General features: G+C 37.5%; 1 protein-coding gene across 17 annotated transcripts in view; it reads left to right on the top strand.

Annotated features, from left to right (window-relative positions):
* Positions 1-22,640, top strand: part of DLG2 (discs large MAGUK scaffold protein 2) — a 1,545,411-nt gene that overhangs the window by 807,979 nt on the left and 714,792 nt on the right. For 3 of the 17 annotated variants that reach the window (XM_013061897.2, XM_045071288.1, XM_013061894.2), the window contains exon 1: positions 16,102-16,237. The exons of the other annotated variants lie outside the window; for them this stretch is intronic. In XM_013061897.2, coding sequence (XP_012917351.1) covers positions 16,133-16,237 — 105 coding nt within the window. In that variant the 5' untranslated portion in view covers positions 16,102-16,132. Of the gene's footprint in view, positions 1-16,101; positions 16,238-22,640 lie in introns of those variants that run through there. 17 annotated transcript variants of the gene reach the window in all.

The raw sequence follows: 22,640 nt of genomic DNA, 5'->3' as shown, positions 1-22,640 counted from the left end.
TTAAAGATACTATTCCCATTTTACAGATTAAGAGAATTGTTCATAGATATTTGCTTAAATATCTGTAGAATTGATGTTTAAGCCCAAGTTCACCTGTTGTTCTTAGATGGACCTTTGTATCTCCCAGATCTTTGGGTCATCTCTAGATTTTTTAGATTATAAATCAAAGATAAAGGTCATTGGGTCATTACATGAGGAGAAACCTCACACTTAAATATGTTTTAGTCTTGTTTAATAAGTTTTTAAATAGGTAAATGGGGACTATAAGTTCAGAGACTAGCATTTTAACACTGACTTTTTAATGTTTTCAATGAAAGGACCATATGTCCCATATTATTTAGGATGTATAATGTAAATTATACTACACAGGAATGGATAGCCAAGAAGTCAGACCACATGTCAGTCAAGATATTAAAAGATTCATGCATTGACTGTTTAGTCTAATTTGGCAATATTCATTCTTTTTTCCCTGACTTTACTCATTCTGCATTATCTTGACCATAATTTTTACCTTCACCTTATGTCTGATTGGGTTTATTTCTTTAATTTCATCTATTTTAACTCACCCAGCTGACTTCCCATAATTTTAGTCAATGTTTAGTTGTATATGATAAAATCTACCTCATCTTCAAAAAACTCAGAATAAATTATAAGGAATTTTGATATTTTCCTGACACATCCACTAAGCTGGTTGTTCACAAACTTTTTAAAATGATGAAACAGTAATAACATATACACTGATTGCTAACTATGTGCCAAGTATCCTGCTAAGTGCTATGTATGCATTCTTTCTAGAAATCTTCACAACTATTTGGGTAAAGTCACTCAGTCTTTCCCGTTTTTAGATGAGACAACAAAACTTCAGAGAGGATTTAAGCAACTTACCCATGACAACACCGAGAGAGTAGCAGTGATAGCATTCAAGCCTTTGCTGATTCACTCTCAAACCTTGCATTTCTACCACTATGTACCAAAAGCATAATTTCCCACTTTCTGGAAGCTAAGCATTGTCTTTGGAGAGCAAAAGAATTGATTTTCATTTTGTCTCTACAATTATCAAGCTTGGAGAGCTTAGATACATTACACGGTCTCTCTACCATTTCCTTTGCTTGTCTGGTCTGTAGACAACATGCCCATCTCATGGGGTCCTTTATTAAAAGACCTAGTACATAAGGGGCTTAGTGCTGTACCTGGTATTTGGGCAATGTCCAATGAAGGCTAAATGCCTTTTTCTTTCCCTTACACAGAAAAATAATGACCCCTTAGTATTTCCAAATCTTTTCTATATTTTTTATTTGAGCCCCCAAGATCCCTATCATAACAGGGATTATTGCCTTTGTTCTACAACAGAAGATAAAGGTTCAGAAATGTCACCAAGCTGAGTATCAGCCACAGACACCTTGTAAGGAGCAGAGCAAGGGCTCCATGCTTCTCACTCCTTTTTTATGCCCAAGTATTTACTTCTCAGGAAGAAAAAGACAGAAAGCAGAGGATGTCAACAAAATCTAAAAGACCCTTCTAGGAAAATACATTCTGGAAAAAAAAAATATTTGATCAATATTCTATCCCTCCTTTCCCTGAGAGGCAAAAATGAAGAAGTAATTCTGTCAGGAAGGAAGAGTAGAATCTATTAGGAAGATTGCCCCTTTGCTCAGTGAAGGCCGTGATCTGAGTTGACATCTAATTGTATTTGCTTATTTCAGAGCTGCAGATACTCAGCCTTTAGTGAGGACTGTTTTGCAATAGGTTAGAAGCTGCACTGAGTATTACCAGAATGAGTCGGCTTCATTCCTGAGAGTAATCCTTCTGGTCCTGACTAATGGACCATTATAACATACATTGCTGTCTTAGGGATCTGGTTACTACTCCCTCTGGCAAAAGGCACCTGAAAAGAGACTTTCTTCTTTTTATCACCACACAGTCCCCTAAAATCCTTAAAACACATAGCAAGAGTTAGAAATAGTTGATGCAACCTGCTGTTAATCGTACAATTTGCATTTAGGCTTTTGGAACTATTCCCCACCCCGTTCTCATGATGCAGGTGAGACAATCATATGGAGATGGATTACGTCCCATACTCATCTAGGGTCCTCACCTCCCTTCTCCTCTCAGAATTGGGAGGTTTGGGGATAACATTAAAAGATTGTTTGTCAGTCTGGATCTTGGGGTAAAGCCTCACCTATTTAGAAGGATAACGTGTTCTGGCTCTCTCTCTGGACCTGGACCCATAAAGTTTCCTTTTACTCGTACTAAGAGACCAAGTGACCCACATGCCCCATAGCTGGGAGGCAGAACCCATTTTTCTCTCTCCATGGCACAAAAAGCGCAAATCACAATTACTTATTTGATCTCCCACTATTGGTGTTCTAGTGGGGTTTTTCTGCATTGAAAAACATAGGTCAGTAATGGCCAAGATTTGGTTGATTCTTGTAATTGTCCCTCATTCTCTCACAATACCTCAGGCCAATATTAATTCCAAGTTCGTGGCTTTACTGTAGAAGTAGTATTACCTAATGACTATGCTTTTATCTCCCATTTCTGAAAGGGAGACTCTTTTGTTATGTTTGAAAGAATTTAAAAATGAGGAACCCAAGGTTTAACTTTTTAATTAGATGTAATGATTAGAAAATTTTCATCACAGCAGTTTTCCTTTCATTATAAAAGGAAAATTGACAGATTTTGTTCAGTTAGTGTTCACTGAAATGTTTTTTAAAGGAGATTATTACTGAGTGAAGGGATATAAAAAGCATATGCTTTTTTAATATTTTTATGGGGAGAGACCCCTGATTGAAAGGAATTATGAAGCCCACAAAACATTATATTTCTGTGCCTTAGTAATATTTAATCTCAGTGCATTAGAAAAGCTTCACCCCAGTATAAATGTTTGTGATCTCTGTGTGAAGTGACCTTTGATCACACCAGCACAGTTCAGTGAAATCAAATTTGCAAGGCTTATTATGGTGGAATCCATTATTTGTGCTAATGGCCAGTCTTTCAACTTTGGAATACTTCACATGTCACTGTCTTGGCTTCATAGTGTAATTTCAAATGACTTAGTTTAATTTGGGGTTTGCTATTGATACATGAACATTCTATGTACAACTTCATTTTGGGCGAATAGGCCTGGAGTTCATGAGCACTAGGATAAATGCTTTTGATCACTCTGAGACTGGAGTTTAGCCTTTGTTCTAGCCCAGAACAACCTGACTTTTGAAAATAAAGCCTAACTGAACTCCATGCATCTGTGGTACGTACCTCTGAATCATTTAACAAATGACTATGAATTTTCTTTGAATAATACTCTATCCTCTCAGCTCTTTATTACCTAAAGCTGCCTACCAGAAGTTTATTCCCCTCACCTCAGAGGCCTTCTCTATTTTCTCCTTCCTGGTAGCATTAATAATATTAATGATAATGATAATAACATTGCTAATACATTTACATTTGTTGTTATTGACTTAGCATTCTAATGTGCAAAGAAATGGTAAGCAATCCATTCAGTCTTCACAGTAGGCCTTCAAGTTTACAAACATTACTATTAATTATTATTATTCCCGAGTTACACAGGAGAAAGTGGAGACGTGGTAAGGTTAACTAAATTTCCCAAATTCACACAGTACATAGTTAATGGAGCAGACGCACCAAACCATTCAACTTCCTGCAGCAAGACTTTCTGTTAATTGTTGTTGTTCCCTGCCTACAAGCTTGGCTAGAATCAAGAACTCTCTCCCCTTTCCTCCCTCCCTTCCTGCCTGCCTTTCTCCCCTTTCTCCTCTTTCTTTTCTTTCTTCTAGCTATCTATTTTTATATCAAACTTCATTCCTTTTGCTTTTTCATCTCGCGCTTGCCCCTTCCCTGCCCTAATAATCTGGGCTCATCTCTCCCTAGCTCTCACCTGATCCCAGTCTTTTCATCACTTTACTTGGAAGCCTCAGAGTCATCAGGGATGCCATCCTCTCCTTCCATGTGAAATAGATCAATAAGCTCTTTCTTCAGGGGTGTGGTGTGTGTGTGTAAGAGAGGGAGAGCTGGAGGGGAGGGAGGGAGAGAGGGAGGTGGGGAGGGAGAGAGAAACCGAAAGGAAAGGGATGGAGGAGGCAACAGGGAAAGGTAGCAAGAGAGACAGAGAGTCTTATTCAAGCACCGAGTAAAGTATGTAGTTGGTCCCCGGAGGAGATCTGCTGATGAGGAGGAAGGAAAAGGGAGGACAGACTCTCAGGGAGCTTCATTGTAGGGCTATTTTGATATTTTGAGTTGAGACAGAAATGGATCTATGACAATTCTATGATGTTAACTGTGCAAGAGTATCCCTAAAGCCACCAGCTAGATCCGGCCCTACCACTGTCTAACTGCATAATCCTTGGCCCATTCCAGTCATCTGGGTCTCAGCTTCCTGTCTGTAAAGTGGATAAAGCCATCCGAGACTCATTCGGATTTTTTAAGAATTGATGAGATACGTACACAATGATGAAAATACAGTGGCGATTAGGTTCTCAAGGTGCTTACAAACTAGTGAGATAATAAACATAGGACATATGGATAGAACTTTGTGCTACATAAAAACAGAAATAGGTATAATTGAAGAAAGATATTAGCTACTGATTGTTTATTGAGCATTATTTCTTGCTGGTCCCATGAACTCACTATTCAATCCTCACGATGACCATATAACATACGTGCCATTATCAAACCTATTTTATAGATGAGGAAACTGAAGACCAGGGTGTAGAGAAACGTGATCAAATTCACATAATTAAAAAGAGTCCAGGATCTTGTACCCTGAACCATGCTCACTGCTTTGGTGTAGAGATAAGAAAGTATAGGCATTACTTGCAGAGGAAAAAGTCCTTCAACCTCCGGCTCTGTGCTGCCAGTAGGGAATTTGGAACATCACAAAGCCCACCAACACAGCTCCTCTCCTCAGTGACAGCTTTACCTCTGGACAGTGTGCCCTGTCCTCTTCCTCATGGGCCAGCCACACATAGGTCATTAAAAAAAAAAAAATGAGTAACAATGCTGTAGGGATCTTGCCTGTCAAAGATCTTACACACATGGCATGCTGAAGGTGCCATTAACTTTTATTTCTGTTTCCAATTGAGATGCTTCTGCCTGGCCATACTTAGGCAGCATGGAAATAAATGATAACTTTAATCGGGCATCCTTATAAGTTCTTTCATGTTCTAGTTAGCAGTTCTGCAATGCCTACATTAAAATCAGATTATCCTCACCTGTCATGTGACTGCTTCTTTCCAGACTTTTTACTAGAGTGGACCACAGGGCTAAGAATACCATAAAAGCAAATTCATTCAGGGGAATTATTGATTTTTTTTCTGTCTTGCATTCCTATTTCAACATGAAAAGCCCTAATCGCCTCCCTCCTATATTTCATATGTTGTACATTTTCAAAAGCATCAGAGTGCAGCATTACTGGAAGCTACTATGAGGCCCTGAGCACCTCAGACCTTGAAATGCAGTTAGGTATTTTCTACTGTTGCATAGACTGCAAAGACAAAATGCTTTGGGAAACTTCGAAGGGAGGGACGGAAAGCCATCTCAGAAGGTAAGAACATGGTGATGGCAATCAAATTAATATAGGCTATCAAAAAGACCTGAGCATGGAAATCCAAGTTCAAGTCTTACATCTACCATTTATTGCTGGTTGATCCCTGTGCCTATCATTTAGCCATTCCCTGTGTCTGTTAGCTCAGTTTAGAAATGGGAGTGCTACTTGTGTCTGCACATACTCCACCTGGTTTTTGTGATAGTCAAATCCATTCATTTATTCAACAATGTTCAGTGAGCACCTATCTCGTGCTAGACAGTGTGTACATACAGTTGATACAATGATAAACAGAAGGACTCTTTTCAGTCCATAAGGGGGTCCTTCAGTGAGAAGTCCAGCAAAAATCTAAAAGTCACAAAGAGATTTATAAACTTGATTCCATGAAAAGCTATGACAAGATGTCCTGATAGGGTCAGGAGCAGTGGGGTTCTCAACTAGACAGATTTGCATCCCCCCAGGGGACATTTGGCAATGTCTGGAGATCTATTTGGGTGTTACTACTGGGGGAAGGGAGTGTTACCGGCATCTAGCAAGTAGGGGACAGAGAAGCTGCTGAGCCTCCTACAGTGCACAGTGGGACTGAGATTTGAAAACTAAGTGGGAGAGAATTCTGGGGAAGAGGTGGGAGAATATTTGAGGCAAAGTAACATTTGCATAGGAACTGACATGACAATGAGCTCCATCATATCCTACTGGAAGCAGCCCTGTGGGGCTGCAGCACAGAGAGGGGAGAAAGGGCACCTGATGACATCGGTGACAGGCAAGGTTAGAGCCAGTCAGTCCTGGGGTTGTAATAAAGTGGATATTGGGGGTTCCTGCAATGAATGCATGTAGCTTAAACAACCAAATGGAAGGAGCTGGGATTTACTGGATAAGGAAATGAAAGCAACACAGATTTGAGGGGGCGGAAGGAGAATAAGAGCTCAGATCTTGAAGGCAGTAAGTCTGAGATGTCTGTGAGATACTTGGGTGGAGATGACCAGCAGGCAGCAGAATATGCAGTTCAAGAGAGGTATCTGGGCCAAGAATAGAAATGAGGAAGCCATTGATGTACTAACATTTTTTTTTTTAACCTAAGCTCTAGGCCCGACATGGGCCTTGAACTCACAACCCCAAGATTGAGTTGCTTGCTCTACCTACTTAGCCAGCCAGGTACCCCTAATGTAGTCGCATTTATTTATTTATATATATATATTTTTTTACTTAAAAAATTTATTGTATTATGTTAATTACCATACAGTACATCATTAGTTTTTGACGTAGTGTTCCAAGATTCATTGTTTACGTACAACACCCAGGGCTCCATGCAGTATGTGCCCTCCTTAACACCCACCACCAGGCTCACCCATCCCACCCCCAAAACCCTCAGTTTGTTTCTCGGAGTTCATAGTCTTTCATGGTTTGTTTCCCTCTCCAATTTCCCCCACTTCATTTTTCCTTTCTTTCTTCTAATGTCCTCCATGCTATTCCCTGTGTTCTACAAGTAAGTGAAACCATATGATAATTGACACTCTCTACTTGACTTATTTCACTGAGCATAATCTCCTCCAGTCCCCTCCATCTTGATGCGAAAGTTGTATTTATATGAGTGAATAAAGAGAGGGTAAAAAGTAAAGGGGAAGAGACTTCCTAGCTGTGAATGTGCTTTGTCAGCAAATTTGTTCTCTATAAATATAAGGATTTCGTGTCATTAAGGGCAATACTTTTCACATCTCTTCACTTGTTTAACAAACCATTGCCAGTCCTCATTATATGCTATATGCTATTGCTGTGTGCAAGGGCCTAGGAATAAACAGATGAATAAGAATGGCACTTGCCCTCAAAAAGAGTCAAGAAAGCAAGTGGAGAAAGGATCTTAAACTCTTAATACTGACCTATCAATGAGTTCATGTAGCTTTCCTTCTGTCAGGAGAGTCTAGAGAAGAGGTGAGGGCTCTGGAAAGAGAAAAAGATGAGGAAAACAAATTTGATCTGCCTCATAGTTCTGTCCAGGTGAACCCTGCCCTCAGTCCCACCCTGAGGGTTAATGAGCTGTGATCTAGTATTCGATAGAACGATGGTCAAAGGAGACCTAGTGTCCTGTTTGTTCCACTCAGCTTCTTTGGGATCACTTGCTTTCTCTCCCTTAAAGTACTGGACTTGAGTTTTCAAAGATCAGCAGAGAGTAGGGAATAGTACTCTATGACCATGATTTCCATCTCAACGCCTCTGAAGTACAACTGACTGACAAACTGAATATATAGCACACTTCTCTGCTGTATGAATTTTTATATACTACTATCCATTTCATGCCCTCTGGAACCCTGAAGCATGCAGGAAAAGTCCATTTGCCCTTTTACTCTGGTACAGTCATGTGAGTCTTGCCCCATCGAAAAAGACATGTCATTCCCTCTTACATAATGCAAAAATGGGACACCTGTGAATTTTTGATAATAAGAACGATGGCCAAATTCACCATATATCTTTGAAAATACAAAAGAACATTGTAAATATACCAACATACGCTTTCTGAAGTTTTAGTATGCTTTCATCTAGTTTAGGGTTCATTAGTAATACTATCAAGCAAACACAGAAAGAGCCCATCCTATCCCAGGCACTGTGCTGAGTGAACATTTGCTTCTCTTCTCTGAAACTATAGTTTAGTGGGGAACATAGAAGGAAGAAGTGAATAGGGGTGCCTGTTGGCTCAGCCAGTTAAGCATCTGATACTTGATTTTGGTCTCAGCGTTGTGAGATCAAGCCCTGAATCAGGCTCCACACTAGGCATGGAACCTGCTTAAGATTCTCTCTTCCCCTCAGCCCCTCCCCCCTTAAATAATTAAACAAGAAGATAAATAAATAAACAGTGAATAAACAAATATATTTTAAATTAAGATGAGAATGGTGCCGAAGCAATCAGGTTTCAGGGAGAAAGAGCTTTAGGAAGATACATACTTTAGACTATGGTGTGGTGATAGGGAAGGTGAATCTGCAATTACCTAAATATTTCTTGATCACTGGTCAGATGGAGTCAACAGGTATGAATTTATTGTAGATCTTACTTACTACCTACTTATTATTTCTTACTTACTACATATATGAATAAATTAAAATGAAATTTATTAACTTTATAAACACTAATGATAGGGCTTACTGTGTACCTGGTTCTGCTCCAAATATTTACAAATATTAACTCACTCAATCCTAAAAGTACTGTTATAATCTCCATTTTATAAATGAGAAACTGAAGCAAAAAAAATCAAGTAATTGTCCAAGGTAACATAGCTGGTAAGTGGTGAAGCAGGTTACGTTAGTGAGTGCGGTATCTTCATGGGGATGCGAAGGATGCTGCAAGGGAAAGTAGTTTTTAAGAAGGAAAACCGTAAATTTCTATTCTTACAATCTTAATATCAGTTATAATGTCACTGTTACAATGATGTAAGCTCTGAACTTTAAATGTGACAGGGAAGCCAGAAATTTTAAGATGGAGGATCCTGGGGCACCTGGGTGGCTCAGTGGGTTAAGCCTCTGCCTTCGGCTCAGGTCATGATCCCAGGGTCCTGGGATCGAGTCCGGCATGGGGCTCTCTGCTCAGCAGGGAGCCTGCTTCCTCCTCTCTCTCTCTGCCTGCCTCTCTGCCTACTTGTGATCTCTCTCTGTCAAATAAATAAATAAAATCTTAAAAAAAAAAAAAAAAGATGGAGGATCCTACTCTTTAGAGAGCTTACTGTCTTACTAGAGAAAGATTATCAGCAGGCGTGACATAATACATAATTCAAAATTACATGGGATATCTTTGCTAAATTTAAGGTCATATCTTTAAGTGCTTATTTGGGGAGGAAAATGGGATTGCTAAGGATTAAAATATATTCACATATCACTGAATTACAGCTCTGAAAGACAGAAGAGATAGTTGAATCTAAGCTTTTCATTTTATAAATGAATAATTGAAGTTTGTCAAAGCAAAATAACCAAACCAAGATCTTGCAGCTAATTAGGGCAAGAATCATAACCAAGAGTAACACCCCTGGATATGAAATCTCAGCCCTTTTTCCCTGGTTAAATTATCCATATATTTTGTTTCCCTTCCTACTAGAAAGTCATTGCTTTCTAATCCTGTCCCCTTCTGTGGGAGGTGGATCAAACTGTAGTTTAACGTTAAATGGTGACAGAGATTGTCACATGGGATAAAACCCAAGAGAGGGAGACTTTATGCTGGTTTTTCTAGCAACTTTAAAAGAATTTTTTAAAAAATAGCTTCAGTGAGGTATAATTAATATCCAATTATTTGAAGATATTTAAGACATACATCTTGATAACTTTTGACTTATGAAACCATCCATTCAAGTTAACGAATGTATCCATCACCCTCAAAACTTTCCTCCTGCCCCCTTGTAATCTCTCTGTCCGTCTCCTTCCCCCCACCTTCTTCACCTCCTCATCTCAGGTTCTCCTTTCTGTCACTGTAGGTTAGTTTGCATTTTCTAGAATTTTATGTAAATGGGATTAAACAATATGTACTCCTTCTGTCTTCTTGGATTTAGCATGACTCTTTTGAAATTCATTCACGTGTTGTATGTACCAATAGTTCGTTTGTTTTTATTCATCTGTTACAATTTGTTTATCCATTCATTTGTTGTTTCAGTGTTTTGGTATTACTAATGAAGCTGCTACAAATATTTGTGTACAAGTCTTTGAATGGACATAAGCTTTCATTTCTCTTGGGTAAATACCTAGGAGTAGAATAGTTTAATTGTATGGTAGGTGTATGTTTAACTTAAAACAAAATTAAACAACGACAAAAATCACTGTACTGTTTCCAGAGAATTTGCTCTATCCTCGTTCCCACCAGCAATGTATGAGAGTTCCAGTCTTCCACATCTTCATTAGCCCTAGGGACCCTAGGGATAGTCTGGCGTTTTTTTTTTTTTTTTTTTTTTTTTTTTTTTTAATATTAGCCATTCTAGTAGGAATATAATGGTATCTCATTGTAGTTTTAGTTTTTGACATTGAGAAATGACATTGCTCATCTTTTTACATGCTTATTGGATACATGTGTATTTTCATTGTTGAAGTGTCTGTTAAAATATTTTGCTTATTTTTAATTGGCTTGTTTCTTTCCTTATTATGGAGTTTTGAGAGTTCTTTATGTGTTTTAGAAACAAATGCTTTATTAGATATATGGTCTGTAAGTTTTGCCTCCATTCTATGGCTCGTCTTGTCTTTATCGTACCAGTGTTTTTTGAAGAACAGAAATTCTGAAATTTGATGATGTCCAGTTTATCAGTTCATTCTTTTATGGTTGTGCTTTCATTATTGTACCTAACCTAAAGCCACAAATATTTTCTTCTACTTATTTTTTGATTAATTAGGTTTTACATATAGGTCTGTAATCTAACTTGAGTTAATTTTTAAAGATAGGCATACATCAAAATTCTCAATTTTGTGTATAGATATTCAATTTGTTCCACATTATTTGTTGAAAAGATGACCTTTTCCCCACTGAATTCTCTTTGCACTTTTATTGAATATCAGTTGTTTAAATGTGTGGGTCAGTTCCTGGAGTCTCTATTCTGTTCATTGATACACTTATTTATCTCCGTGCCAATGCCACATTGCTTTAATTACCTTAAGTTTACAAGACCAGAAAACAAGTAGTACTTTTCCTCAAATTGTATTTTTCCTTCTCAGAGTTGTTTTGTCTATTATATATTCTTTGAATTTCTATATAATTTTAGGATAAGCTTGGCAGATTCTCCAGGACAAACAAAGAAGCAAACATACAAATAACATTGCTGAGTTTTTGATTGGGATTATGTTGCATTGAATCTATAAATCAATTTTCAGAATATGATATCTTAACAATATTGAGTATTCTTACCCAGAAACATGGTGTATCTCTGCATTTATATGTCTATAACATCTTGTATTCTGAAATTTTTCTGAAGTTATTTATCAATGCTAAAGTTTGTTTTAGAATCCATGCAATTTTCTACATAGACAGTTATGCCATATAGAAAGAAAGACGTTTTTATTTCCACCTTTGAATTTTTATTTCTTGACCTGTGCACTATCTAGAACCTCCCAGATAATGCTGAATAGAAGTAGTAAGAAAAGACATCCTTATCTTGTCCTGAGATTTTTTTTTTTTTAAGCCAGGAATGGATATTGAATTTTTTATGTTTTTCTTGCCCCTACTGAGATGATTGTATGTTTGTTTGTTTGTTTGTGTTAAAAGAATATCATAGATTGTATTGAATTGTTTTCAAAGGCTAAACCTATTTGGTCATGATGCATAACTTTTTATATGTTGCCAGATTCAATATGCTAAAATTTTATTTAGAATTTTTGCATATATATATATATATATATATATATATATATAAATTCATGAGGGCACATGGGTATTTGCTTTTGCTGGTAATATCTTCGTCTGGTTTGGAACCAGGGTAATCTGGCCCCCCCAAAACAAGTTGGAATTCATTCTTTCATCTTCATTTCTCTGAAAGAGTTTGTATAAATTATTATTTCTTCCTTAAATGCTTGATAGAATTCATCAGCGAAGGCATCTGGGCCTGAAGTTTCTTGGTTATAGGTTTTTAATTACAAATTAAATATCTTCAATAGATACATGGAATGACTATTTATGTTACTTACCTTTTTTGAGTGAGTTTTGGCAGTATATATCTCTCAAGGAATTCATCCATTTCATCCAAGGTGTCAAGTTTGTTGATATAAAGTTGTTTATGAGATTTTCTTATTGACCCTTTCATAGCTATAAGAACTGTAGTGATTCTACTACCTCTCTCATTCATGATTTTGATAATTTATTTTTCTCATTTAGCCCTCATTAATCTTATGAGAGTATTATCAATTTTATTATCAAAGAACTAGGTGTTAGTTTTATTGATTTTCTTTACTTTCTCTTCCGATCTTTTTTATTTCCTTTTTTTTTTTTTTAGGTTGCTATATTTTTTCTAGTTGTGAAAAGTGCAAACTGAGATCATTAATTTGAGATCTTTTTTTCCTTTAAATGTAAGTGTTTAGTGGTTTACATGTACTCTTAATTCTGTCTTTAAGGGTATCCAACAAATTTTGATATGTTGTGGTCTTATTTTCATTCACTTCAAAATACACACTGATTTCTTTTTTTATTTTTTATTTTATTTTTTCCTTCGGCCAGTGAGTTATTTATAAGTGGTGGGGTTTTTTGTTGTTTTTTTTTTTGTGGGTTTTTTGTTTTGTTTTGTTTTGTTCTTTTTTTGTTTTGGTTTCCAAATATTTTGGGACTTTCCAGAGCTTGTTTTACTTTGATTTCTAACATGATTTCACTGTGGTCAGTGAATTTCTTTGACCTGACTCCCTGTAGATTGATCAAAATCTGACTATAGAAATTGAGATATACAGAAAGTACTTTTAAACATTCTAAGGCCTATAATCTAATTTAGGGTGTGGCAGTGTATTTAGATATGATAGACATATAGCTTAGTGACTGTGTTTAACAGAAAATGGTCATCATTACATATCAGGCATTGTGCTCTTAGGATGAAAATAAGTACACTGTACTTTGTGAGCAGGGGCAAATGCACATTGAAGAGTAGTTGAAAAGAAACAGTCTTGAAATATATTTATCCTTGCATTCTTTGTTGCCAGCACAGTGCTGAGCACATAGTAGAGCTCAATAAATGTTTGCTATCTCAGCCAAGTTGAGCCGAGTCACATATTTGATCAGGTAAGATTCATGTTGTACTCCATTTGGAAGTTGAAAGTAATAGATCACAGAACTTACAACAGTGATTGAGCATGAGTATAAATCATGTTATAGGTACTTAATAAAAACTAACTCATTAAGTAAGTAATATGCAAGCCAAATAAGCAAGCCACCTAAAGCCTCCAAAAGTATACCAATGCACTACTTCAAAAGTGGGGAATAAATAAATGGAAATTACCCCTTCGTGAGGTTTAAGAAGAATTTCACTGAGTTAAAGCACATTGATGCTCTGAAAAATTGGTTAGAGCTAAGACCGGTTAGCATTAGGAATAGGAAGCTACTGAGTATGAACTTAAGAGCAGCTTTGGCTCTGGTGTAAATCTTACTATTAAGCTCTTTTAGTGTCATGTTCCTTCCAAACCAACCAGTAATGGACTCCAATTTCCCACTCTGCTTTTGTTCTACTTTTCCTTCCCCAGGAATGTCCCCTGTCTATCCCTGCATATCCAAATTTTACCCTAACTTCAAGCTCTAACAAAGTGCTGACTCTTCCATGAAGATGCCCTAATTTCCCCCAATGGATGTATTTTTTTCCCCTTTTTCATTGTTTCGTGAATAGTTTATGCTATCTCTTTTATGGCACTAACCATGTTCTAACTTGGCTTTTTGTTATTTGTGTCATGTATCCTCCCTTTAATTAGACTTAAAGCTCCTGAAAGGCAGATTCAGCTTCTAATATATCCATTTGTCCATAGCACAATCAAAAAGTGTAGCACATGAGAGGTGCTTAATATGTTTATTGGATCAATGAATGAATGATTCTAAGGTCATTTTTTTGTGTAGAGTTCCTACATGTAGACTGCAGATTATCTATCCTTTTTTCTAAAAAGTAAAGAAAGGAGGATCTTTTGGGACATGTTGCTTAAATGAAAGAATGAAGGGATCTGATGAACAAGAGGCAGAGGAAGTACACGGTAGGACAGATGATCCAGCTGGGACTGAAATCATGGTGAATATTGACTCAAGGTATTCAGAAAGGAGTGGCTGGAATTTTGGAGGCTAACTTACCAACTTTATATTTTCTTGTTATTTGCTAAGAAATACAGAACATTTACTAGTGAAAGAATATTTTCTGGAAGTTGTGGGTTGGCTGGTCGACAGTGCATGAGGAAGAAGCATGTGGCTGGGGCAGATGGGGGAGTCTAAGGGCAGGAATGAAGGCAGAGGAGGGACTGTGGGTGTGAGCTGAACAGAAGAACATCATGAATGAGCAAAAGAGAAGGAAGGTTGGTTGAATTGATATTGAAAAACAAACTAATGGCAATAGCCTTATGGTGGGTCTTCCCGAGATATTCAGGAATATCTTTATATTCTATGTATTCCTAAATAATCTTCCTACAAATTAGTCCAGGTAAAACTTTGGAAGATCAATTCTACTTCCAATTCTTTCAATAAAAATTGAAAAATAATTGAGATAAAAGGCCCTCAGCCTTTGAGATTTTCACACCACAAGGTCATTATCATGAACTAATCTGCCATCGCCAAGACAGAAATGCAGAAAAACTAGGTAACCCAAATCATGCACCTCTTCTAAAAATAATACAGCAAAAATCCTTCATTTATGTCGTCAAACTGTTTCCTCTAACTTGTACCTTGTTTTGTACTCCCTAGATTTTCTAGGTTAATTAAAACTACAACTTAATTTTTTTTTTTTATGTTATGTGTTGCCCTAGGTTTACCCCCTTACCTCTAGAAATGCTGGAATATATGTTCTCCGTGTTGGCTATGTAACTAGATCTGAGTATAGATTCTTCTGGAACTTCTGAGAACTCAGCACATTCTCTTAAGATGCATTACCCCCTACTGAGCAATCCACAGAGACTAGAGGGGGCTAGTAGAGACTCACTTTACTCTGTGAGCTCCTGTCTTAGGTGAAAGAACATTTGGGATATGTCACTATATTCTGTCATCCAGATTTTATTTAGTGCCTTGGACTAGCCTTTTTGATGTTAAAGTGTGTAACCAATTTCTCTGGAATTAACATGTTCCGATTCTGTGCAGACCACTTTCTAGTCCCAAGACTATTTAAAGGCTCGATTCTCCTGACGATAATGCTGAGAATTCTTCTTAGAATGATAAAATAAATGTGACTTTTCTCTAATACATAAAGCAACAGAAAGGTTTTCTCGTGGCTTTTAAATTTCAAGATAAACAATTGACTGCCTCCTATACCTAGGAACCTTCTGTCTAGTCTTGACGGATACTTTCAGATACACAACTCTGTAGTTAATATACGTGGTAATTCTCCATAGATAAAAATGTCATGTGTAGATCTTAACTAAAGTGAGAAAAGAGTTGGACATATTAAATAACACTGTTAGAATAAATGTATATAATTGGATATCTCACATAGCAGACAAGTGTAGACACCTGCACATGTACATATGTGTGTGTACGTAATCCACTCCCATCAATTTTAATACTTTTCACAAGCTACTCAAATTCTACCTTCATGGCCTGCCACCCAAATCTTCTGGTAGAAATATTTTTTCACATCTCTTTCCCTCCTACTTCTTTCCCCCCACACACTTATGGTATGTGCAATTTCGCCAGACCCGTGTGAAGACAGGGGAACATTGATGGGGTTGCTTTTCACAAGTGTGGGAACGAAAATCCTTCCCAATGAAAACATCTGTCTCTGTTCAAGTCATGCCCAGTTATCCCCCAAAAGAAATGTTCTGATTAACTTTTTTTTAAAGTCTTAAGATAGCAGTTTGTGTAGCAGATCTAATTAAGAAGTTTATGTAACAGATCTGCAGGGTTTTTTCCTTCTTCAACTGGGTTCTTTGAGCTCAGTTTGAGTGTTACTAGCTTTCGCTATGCAACGGCCAAGTGCTTCCCGGGCTGAAAATTATCAGCTTTTGTGGGATACTATTGCTTCCTTAAAACAATGTGAACAGGCTATGCAACATGCATTCATTCCGGTAAGGAAAATTTCCTTTTATTCTCCTAAAGATTTTTTTTTCTTTTTCTTTTTCTTTTTCCTTTTATGGCTGTAGATAAGTGGCATGTATTATATGCATTTAAAGATGTGTTATCTTCTCTGTAGCTCTTGTTTGGGGTAAATATATCTCTGCCTTTCTCGGTAGGAAGTCTGAATTCTTAATACAGTCAGACATTGATCAATGAGAAACAGTAAACAGTGGTGCAAGCAAACTCATCCCCCTAAAAAAAGTAGTTTCTAAAAGTAACATGTACTAAGAAAGGGAACACTATTGGTATTTCTCATAATTAATATTTGATACAACTTACAGTTCATATTTCTTGGTTGATGCCTCCAGAATGCCTTAGAGTGGCTTGAATATATTTTGCAGTAAGTATGATACATAGATCAAGAATCCGAAAGTTAGTTCTTACATTTTGGTTGCTTATCCAAGTAAAACCCACCATAAAATCTCTCTTTAAAAGCATGACTATTCCTTTAGTAAATCAGTGATGCACTGTTTAGAAATTTGTAAGTATAATTGGTAGAAATATATAGATACATAAAATGAATTAATAAGTCAGTGTCATTGTGTTACTTATTGCAGAAGTAATGTTTGTGCTTATAATTATTTAGCCAGGGGACCCATGCTATCTGCATCAGATAGGCTGAGATGAAGTAAGTGGGACTTGGAAGAAGAGTTTTTAAATAGTTGATTCTTTAATTAGATCTGTTTCGAGGTTTAAGAATAAAGGAATTAAGAATTAAGGAGCACTCTCAACAATTAGTCTCTGCTAAAATTTATTTGGAATCTCTCAAGAAAAACATTATTTCTGACATAGAAACTCAAGAGACATACCTCTATCCATAGTGGGAATAAATCTTTGAAGTTCAAGTTATTTTCAACTGACTCAAGTTAGGTGCCATTATGTTTTTCTCTGCAACTTAGGAATCACCTAAGTGTTTTAAAGGCTATGCTACATTTAGAGTTCTTCTCATGGAGTACCGTTCTGTAGTCAGATCTCTATAAAGTGACCTTGATTGTTAAAGACATAAAACATCATTTTTGTGAGGAATTTAAAAACTATTGGTGAAAGCTCTCTAAATCAGATTAACTAGTAATGATTCTACATTGAAGTGTCTTTATTAAACTGCTCTTCCTTGGCTTCATCACGGAGAGTATGATATTTTCCGAGAAGTTAATATCACCTAATTGTGGCGCTTTCTCTAGCCAGGCAATTATTTCCTCCCTTCTGTGTTCCTTGCATGCTCCTCCAGTTTATCACCTAACATATTTTATTATAAGTGTTTTCTTCTCTCTTATATTATAACTTCTTGGAGTGAAAGAGAAAAGGAAAGTAAGTTGAAGGAAGGAACTAAAACTTACATGTTTCTTTTCTTATTTTCCTGTCTTGAGTTCCGTAAATAGAGCATGCATCTATCCTCGGGGTCTAGCACAGTGCCTAGCACAATAAGGGTGCTTGGTGAGCACTTGAGAAATGAAATCAAATAAAAAAAACTCCAATTCTAGCATTTTTAGTTAACACATAGCAGTTTTCATCAACAGCTTTGTCTATACTGACCTCATAAAATTATTTCCATTTAAATCCATCTAGAGAAAACAATAAACCTTGATTAAAGCATTGCAATGGTGTGATGGTGGGAGCAGTAATGTGTTAATGCAGGGGATAGAGCCTTATGGGAAAAAATAGCCTTGGATTGAGTTCCCCTAGTCCTTGGGCCACTCTTTATTTCATTCTCGTGTCTCCTCCTAATTCCCTCTACTGCATACACACACACACACACACACACACACACACACACAGGCATTTCCAAGTTTAATTTGGATTTGCTTCATTTTGACACCTCTAAATCTTTTTAGAAGATATTAGGAATTTGCCAATCTCTCAAATCTCAATTTTTTCCAAGTCTTGCATTCAATATATCATTATATCATCACAATTTTATGAAGACTGCTTTTAGAAAACACCCTATTATTAAAATATTGCTATCAGTTGGAGATAAATCTGTTTAAATTGAGCCTCAGTTTATTTTTTGTTGGAAGATGACAGTTAGACCTCAGAACAAAAACTCTTCCGTACTTTTTGCACTTTTTAAACCCAGTGATAATGTGTTTCATACACTCGCAGATACACACATATACATGCATGAATGCATGATATTCTTGCGTGATGATACCCTTCATTATTTGGGATATACAAATAAATTCCAAAATATGTATATTTGCCATGATGTATTTAGCATGTCAAGGAAATGGCGGAGTATATCAATCTAATCAATTACCACCTTTAAAATAAAACTTGTTCTCCTTTCAAATAAAATCCTGGAAATGAATAATGTAGACCCATGTAGGAAATGTAGACCCATATTATGTAACTCCCTTAGGAAACCTGACCTGAAAACTTCACAAGCAGGTAAATGCTGTTTGTACATCTCCTATGGGTGTGTACTTCTACCACATCATTAGAATGCAGTTGGACCGTGTCTCGCACACACAATAAGCTGGGGAACACAAAGAGTTTTTCAGTCAGTGTACTTCACTGAACTAATAATAAACTTGAGGTAAAATCTCAAGTCATTATACAGTCAACCCCAGAGAATCTGTCCATACAGCCTAAAGTTTAGCTTGATGAAGGAAACTTAAGTAACTGATAGCTGGACAATGTAATTGTTCCACACAGTCAATACAAACAGAGAAGCCAGTCCGGGAAGTCCTTCGGTGCTCCAGTACTTGATTTCATATAACAGATCATGCCTTATAATGACGGTGGACATCAAATCTGGAAACTCAAGCAGATTCATCTGCTTGACCCAAGAGCCTGGAGTATAGAAAAGCAACTTGGAGTTTCCCGTATGTTTAGCCTAAGTGCCAGCCAGCGTGAGTTGTAAATATTTATTAGATAGATGGATAAAAAGCTTTCTTTCGAATCCTGTAAATTGGTTTCATCGTTGGGGCTATAAGCACATCTTTCTAGACATTCAGTATCTTTGGGGTCCACGCAAATCAAAGGTTTTGCTATTACATTATTCAAGTAAATAGATATGCTTGTAAAAACAGTCCCATAATTAGTGGTTATTTTCGTAGACTGACCTGTGTTTCTGTTCATTATTTGTTCATTCACTTCATTCATCTTTCACTGAGCTCCTGCTATGTTCCAGACACAGTCCAAACACAGGCCAAGGACCTGAAGGTACACTTTAACTTTTATGACACCATCACTTTGGAAGAGACACTTCATTACCTCTTGCCCAAGTGGCACCCCACTGTTTCTTGCTGCAATTAACAAAGTTGATTTTCCTTATGCTGCTAGTCATCGTGCTTTAATTTTGTCTAATGTGAATGTCATGCAGCTTGCCAAGCCTTGGGAGAGATACTGAGATGAATCAGTTAGGAGAACCCTGATGAAACCTACACAGAATTCTGCTCATGAGGAATTTTTTCAAGTGGATACACAGATGACTCTAACACCCGCTACTAAGTGTTGAGTGCCCTAAGTACCCATGACTTACCGTGAGAATTAAGGAAAGGGGTGAATTTCACAGAAGAGTATCAGCTAGATTTTAAAGGTTCAACAGATGTTGGCCTTCAGTGATGATGGAGGAAGAGGACCTTCGAGTGGAGGGAACAGCAAAGGCACTTCCTAATTGTACAGAGGTGGTCCATTTTCCAACTGTTCATTCACTCGACCAATATTTATTAACTTTTTATGTATCTGAAAATTGTGTAATATGACTGACCATGTAACAGTAAATAAGACAAGCTTAAACCTGCCCCAAGGGCATTCACATTTTAGGGGTGGAGACAAACACTAAATAACCAATTACATAGATATATCTGTATTTCACCCTTTGATGCTATCCTATGTGAGTTGTTCACAGCACTTCTCAGCTTTGTGCTTATGCATATCTAGATACACATCTCTTATCAGAATAGTATAGCAACTGTAGATATTTTGCAAAACCTCTGCAAACAAGACTAAATGGAATAAAATATTTTTTTCCAAACATTTTTTAGTCCTAAACTACATGTTAATTTCCCTAGCAAACAATTAGTACATCCTGTCTCACACATCCTGGGCTTGGTACTTATAGTAGAAAAGTGACAGTCTTGACTGAGAACCTCTCTTATGTTGTGCACTCTTCTATGTACTTCACACGTTAGTTCACCTAACCTGTCAATAATTCTCTGATGTACGCACTCTCCTCTCCATTTTACAAAGTTTACAGAGGGTAAGTGACTTTCCCATGATCACATAGCTAGTAAATGGAAAGGCCAGACTTTGAAACTGATTATGTGACTCCAGTACTCATTTCTTAATGGGTTCAGTAGAATAAGGAAAAAAAAAAAAAACACTAAGATCAAACTGTTTGCAACACAGTGTGGGAGGAGCATTAGTCAAAGGATGCACAAGCCACAGTAGATGCTGGAAGGTGGGAGTGATCAATCTGCCTGGATGGGAGGTGAAAGATGAGGAAGGAAGACTGACAAGAGAAGTCTTGGGATGGCTTTAAAATAGGCGAAGGAGATAGGAAAAGATGAAAGAGTACGTACAAAGGCCCTGAGGCAGAAAAGTAGTGTGCAATGAGGGCTATCAACTTTCCCCAATTCCTGATCTTCGTCTTTGAGTACTAGGCAAGAAGGACAGAGACAACAGGGCTACATGTTGTAAGGTCAGTCATCCTGCAGATCAGTCAGAAGTCACTGAATAACTCAGGCTCAGACTAAGGCACTGGAGCCTTTGAAGAGAATCTCCAGTGGAAAGAAGAGGTGACTTTCAGACTCCTGGTTTTATTAGCCTTAATACATAGGGCTTGGCCTACCGGGTTAACACTTGTCTGGAGGTGAGGTCATATGCCTAAAGAGACAGAGATAGCTTATGTACAGATATGAGAGAAATGTAAGAAGAGAAAAGGAGATGAGAAAGCACCTGGGCCCTAAGAAAGATATTGATAGAGATGAGTCTGGGAGGAACAGTGAGAGACTGGCAGAGGCCACGGAGGCCTCCTGGGTCTCTCAGAATCCCCAGTCCTTAATTTCTGTCCATCACGTGGTTAATCTGCTGTGCTTCCTGCCCTTTCAACCTGATAGTTCAGATTTTGCTTAAGCTACCGTAAGTGGCTTTCTGTTCTCTGCAAGCAGAGAACCTTCACGAAGACAGTGGCCAGTTAGTGGCTAGTGGTCCAGGGACAGGAACTGGCCCTACAAGAAAGAGCAGAACAAGAGCCAGAGAGAAGGAAAACAAATCAGCTGAGGACACTGGGCTTCAAAGGTGAGGTTCCCTCATTTACGACTTAACTCACATCACCTTCCCCAAGACTTCTTTGCCTTCTCCCTCATTATTTCAGCCCTCATTAACAACACTTCCAGAAGAAAAATAAGAGTAGAAAACATGCTCATACACTGCTTTAATCTCTTCTTTCTTATTTAGTTGTCACAATGCCAACATGAAATGGCCCCAATATTATTATCTCCATTTTCGATTGGGGGGGTGGTCAGCTACCTTGTTTAATATCATATAGGTGGTAAGACCAGGAGAGAACCCAGGCCTTCTCACACTAATCCTACCTTTCTCTTTCACACCCACCATGGGACTTTGCCCCTACATCTCTTACGCTGCTGCTCGACTTTTATGACAAAAATATGAGGGATTTCTCTTGTTTTTACATCACACTGTAAAATCCTCACAGGGCAAAACCGTGTCCTGCTTCTACCTACTTTCTGCAGTTCCTTGTATAGTGCCTTAAATATGATGTTTGCCCAATAAATCTGCAGGGGCTGATTAATACCTAAAATGTGAGAACTTGGGCAAGATAATGAGGGAATAATCCTTCTTGTCTGGAATTCCTCCTTAAAGCCTGTCTCCTCAGCCCACAGACCCTGCCTTTGGTTCCTGGATGTTGACTTTGAGCCATTGTAAGCTTAGGTCAGCTCTAAATAGGATTTGCTCAATGATGAGTTTCAGTCCTAGTTCATGGTGTTCCAAGTGTGTTTTGTCCTTTCTGGATTCTAAATATTACTTGACTCATCATCCTCAATCATGTCGGATTCATCTCTCGGTTTTATTCCTCTTAGCCTCACTTCGCACTTCTGTCTAGTAATACCCCAGTTTTTAGGCTATTTCCTCCTGAAGAATATGAAGAAGGCTATTAATGGAATTCCTATTAGTAAAGGAACAAAGATGACTCTTAATCTATAGAGATATTCAACCTAAGGTGGGGGTGGGGGAATACATCAGACGCGACCTGAATAATTGCAACAGCCTGGGACTGTGTGAGCATTTGCAGAGTTCTGGTAAAGTGGAATGAGATTGTTGCTTTTGTTTTTTAACAAAAAGCAAGAACTTGCTATCTTTTTTATCTTCCTCTCTTCTGCAATTTGCATT

This window comes from Mustela putorius, unplaced genomic scaffold (assembly GCF_011764305.1).
Source record: "Mustela putorius furo isolate JIRA1106 unplaced genomic scaffold, ASM1176430v1.1 tig00003987_pilon_pilon_pilon, whole genome shotgun sequence".
In the NCBI taxonomy this organism is placed as follows: Eukaryota; Metazoa; Chordata; class Mammalia; order Carnivora; family Mustelidae; genus Mustela; species Mustela putorius.
Note: the sequence above shows the minus strand (reverse complement) of the source record. Positions and strands in the feature narration are given on the sequence as shown.